This window comes from Myotis davidii, unplaced genomic scaffold (genome assembly GCF_000327345.1).
Source record: "Myotis davidii unplaced genomic scaffold, ASM32734v1 scaffold825, whole genome shotgun sequence".
NCBI lineage: Eukaryota > Metazoa > Chordata > Mammalia > Chiroptera > Vespertilionidae > Myotis > Myotis davidii.
The window spans coordinates 242,195-246,169 of record NW_006296541.1 but is presented as its reverse complement, the minus strand read 5'-3'; the positions used below and the strand labels follow the sequence as shown (position 1 = coordinate 246,169).

General features: G+C 53.8%; 1 protein-coding gene across 1 annotated transcript in view; it reads right to left on the bottom strand.

The window, feature by feature from the left end:
• DLL3 (delta-like 3 (Drosophila)) overlaps positions 1 to 3,975 on the bottom strand; it is an 8,621-nt gene that overhangs the window by 1,278 nt on the left and 3,368 nt on the right. The window contains exons 5-6 of the mRNA XM_006771958.2: positions 2,726 to 2,943; positions 1,591 to 1,813 (exon numbers count right to left, since the gene is read on the bottom strand). Coding sequence (XP_006772021.1) covers positions 1,591 to 1,813; positions 2,726 to 2,943 — 441 coding nt within the window. The remainder of the gene's footprint in view (positions 1 to 1,590; positions 1,814 to 2,725; positions 2,944 to 3,975) is intronic.

The following is a 3,975-nucleotide window of genomic DNA, read 5'->3' as shown; positions in this document are numbered from 1 at the left end:
GAGGCCCAGGCAGAGCCCGCCTGTGGAGGAGGGGCGTGAGGGGCGCAGCCCGGGAGAGGGTCTCCCCTAACCGCCCGGTAGTTTCTCAGCCTAGTAAGCCCCACCCTCACCTTTTCTCTGGTTTCCCTGTGTCTCTCCATCTAACTCCAGGGCCAGCCGCTAGGAGTGTGCTTGGAGCTGCTTGCCCTCTGGTGAAATCTTGGATTAACTGAGCCTCACCTTGTCGGCTGCCTGTGTCTCTCTTTTTCTATCGGCCAGAACGATGGGTCTGGACCACCTGGCCTTTGCCCAGGCCTTCTCCCTTTTCCCTTCCTTCTTTTCAGGTTTCTCCTCCAGGGCTCTACCTTCAGGTCTGTGCTCAGGTGTCTCCTCCTCCAGGAAGCCCTCCGGGACTCTCCCTCCATCCCTGTCCTGCACTCCCCATGACTACTCTGAGCTGTAGCTGAGGATGACTCTTCTCTGTCTTCCCCTTTAGACTGATACCTTCATGAAGGCAGGGCCCAGAGCTGTCCTGGTCACTGCTGTGTCCTTAGTATCACACAGCCCAGAATGAATACTCAGTGTTTTGGTGAGAATTAGTTATAATAAAAATGCACCAAGCTCTTTACATTCATATTAAAACTTGAAGCACCTAGTTCAAATCAGGTCTCTCCACTACTCAGACATCTCCTGTGGCTCTTTTTCTGGATGAAACCAGAATCCTCCCCCGTGGCCCAGGAAATTCCATAGGATCTGTCCTGGTCACCTTCCTGACCTCATCTCTCACTCACTGCTTCAACCACACTGGCTTCCCTGAGATCCTCAACACACCTGGCACATTCCTAACTCAGGGCCCTTACAACTTGCTCTTCCCTCTGCCTGGAACATAATCTTTCCCCAGATCCCACATTGCTCCCTTCCTCACTACCTTCAGCAAGGTCTTCCCTAACCATTCTAGCTAAAATGTCAACCGGCCTCCACCCCATCTATACTCCCCATTCCCTTTCTGGCTTTATTTTTCTTATTTTTATCACCATCTAACCTCGCACACATTTACTTATTTATCTTGTTTATTTGCCCCATCAGCTCTATGAGGGCAGGGGCTTTGGTTTCATTCCCAGTGCCTAGAACAGTGATGGCAAACCTATGACACACGTGTCAGAGGTGACACATGAACTCATTTTTTGGGTTGATTTTTCTTTGTTAAATGGCATTTAAATATATAAAATAAATATCAAAAATATAAATCTTTGTTTTACTATGGCTGCAAATATCAAAAAATTTCTATATGTGACACGGCACCAGAGTTAAGTTAGGGTTTTTCAAAATGCTGACACGCCGAGCTCAGAAGGTTCGCCATCACTGGCCTAGAACAAAGTCTAGCACATTGTAGATGCTCAATAAATATTTATGAGATAGGAATATTACCTGACCCATTTGATAAAAGAACAAAGTGAGGCTGGGAAGAGGGGCACTTCTCCAGGCCCTGGGGCTAAAGAAGGCAAAGGCACGGTTCTCACCCGGGACTGTCTGAACCAAGCCCTGCTCTTGCACACTGACCATGGAGTGACCCTCACCCTCATCCCTGCTGTTCTGGTCTCCCCACCTCACCGTTTTGGCATGGCTGCAGGCTGCACCGGTCGACCCTCTTCTCACAGTTGGAGCCTTGGAAACCAGGTGGGCAGTGGCAGATGTAGGCAGAATCCGGGTCTGTACCTCCCACACACAAGCCGCCATTGAAACAAGGTCCATCCGCACATGTCACCCCACTCACCTCACATTGCAACCCATAAAACCCACGGGGACAGGTACATTCGAAGGATCCGGGTGTCTCCTGGGCAGGGGCAAGAGGACTTTAGATTGAGGTCTCCTTGGAGCAACATCCCATCCCCTTCCTTAGTCTTGACCCTGGGGGCTGCTCCTTGTCAGGACTCACCTCCCAGCATGCAGAGGCCTCACCTAGAAAGCCCACCCAAGACAACCCCTCCCTCTACTCTGTTTCTGGGTCTGCCCATCCACCCCACAGGGAAGGGGCTCTGAAGGCCCTGAGAGAGCCCATTCCCACCTCTACTCCTTTGCCTACCAAATGCTGCCTGCCTAGTCTGCCCTCCCCAATTCTGTCTGCATAGCCAATCCTGAGCTCCTAGCTCTGAGCCAGCCTCCTCCACGGATCCTTCCTTAGATCTCCCCTTAGAAGGCCCTTCCCCTAACTTGAACCCTGAGTATGTCTCCCTGTTCCATGCTGGTAGTGTCCAGGGGTCCACATTATCCCAGCACACACCAGGCTCACTCCCACAGCCACACCTTTGCTTACCCCAGGCCACTTACCTGGTCTACCCTCTGCAGTCACCTCCCCTCGGCCAAATTGGATTTCAGAAGCCCCAGCCCTGGGCTCATCTCCAGGAAGCCCTCTCCGATATGCCCCCACCCCAAGTCCCACGCCATCTGGTCCCACCACTCCACACCTTGAGTCCAGAGTTGTTCTCCGTCCCACAGGACAGACAGTTTGTGGCCCCTCAGGACTCATCATTCCCACACTACACCCTAAGGTGCCATCTACGGGGTCTACTCTCCCCAACCCCATTCCTAGCACCCCATCCTAGATGCAGACTGGACAGCTCTAGAAGCCCTCCCCTGACAGCTAACCCAGCCTTCCCCAGGTGTTGTCTCATGGAACCCCAGTCAGGGGATGGTGGGAACTCCCAGGGTTACTTATCAGGAAGAGGTGGGAAGGGGTGATACTAACACTACAGCTGCCCCCGTTGGCACAAGGATTCCCATCACAAGGCCCAGGACCAGGCATGAGGCATCCAGTGACAGCAGAGAACGGGCCCCTGGAGCTGAGACAGGTACTGCTGGAGACAGGGATGGTGCAGAGGGGCCCAGTCCAGCCTTCCAGGCATTGGCATTCATCAGGCTGCTCACAGAAGCCATGCTCTGGGCTGCAGCCGGCTCGACATGCCGCTATGGGGGACAGAGAGGCAGAGGGAAAAGGAATATTGATGAGGGCAAAGTTGTTTCTAAGGGCTCTCTGTGCACCATCTTGTTTCATCCTGTGACACAACCCTCTAGGCTACATGGTATTGTAACCCCCAGTTAACAGACAGGGAAACTGGTGCCTAGAGAGGTGGAATGACTCGCCCAGCTAGAAAGTAAAGGAGTGCGAGAAGAACACAGGCCACCGGCTCCAGAGTCTGTGCTGGGGGATGAAGAATGTTGGAGCTCACAGGTCTGAGCTTAGAAAGGGGAGAATGAGGGAAGAGCATCTGAGGGTTGGAGAGGGACCCTGGCTTTTTATGGGAAATGGGAGGGTCTTGGATTAGAGCAGGTCTGGGAAGAGCTGGATTAGCCTAGGAGTCCTAGGAGCTTTGGTGGGGCTCAGACATTTGGGGAGCTGTCTGAGGATTCCCAGGATGGAGGTCCGAGATCCCAAGCTTTAGAAGGCAATGGGGTCTGGCCTGCATTTGCAGGGAGGGAGGATGAAGGATCCTTTAGGGGGCGAAGGGGAACTCCAAGGGGTTTCCAAAGCGCCTGGGTGGGGGTAGGGAGGGCCCCAGAATTGGAAGAGCTCTGTTGGTCCTAGCATCTGGAAATGGGTGCGGGTTAGGGGAGGAAGGGGGGATACCAGCATGGGAAATGTGTGTGGGGTTTCTATTTGGGGCAGAAAGAATGCTAGGAAGGGAAAAGGGTCCTGGAGTGCCAAGGCAGGACTGCAGAGTAGTCCAACGTCCTCAGTCTTCTTGAAGCGGGTAGCTGGATCATGGGAGGGAGCTAAGGCCCACGAGTGAAACTAGAGTGGGGCCGGGGCAGCAGTCAGTGGCATTCCCTAGCTTCCCGGAGTGGGACTCTGGGGTATCTGGTGAGGGTTCTCCAGTCCCCAGTTCCCTGAAGAAGACAACTGGGTTGCAAAAGGGACCCAGGGGCGGCGAGTGGCGCCAAAGAAGGGCCGGAAAAGAGTTGGGGCAGAACTCAGGACTCACGCTGCGCCTCGCACTC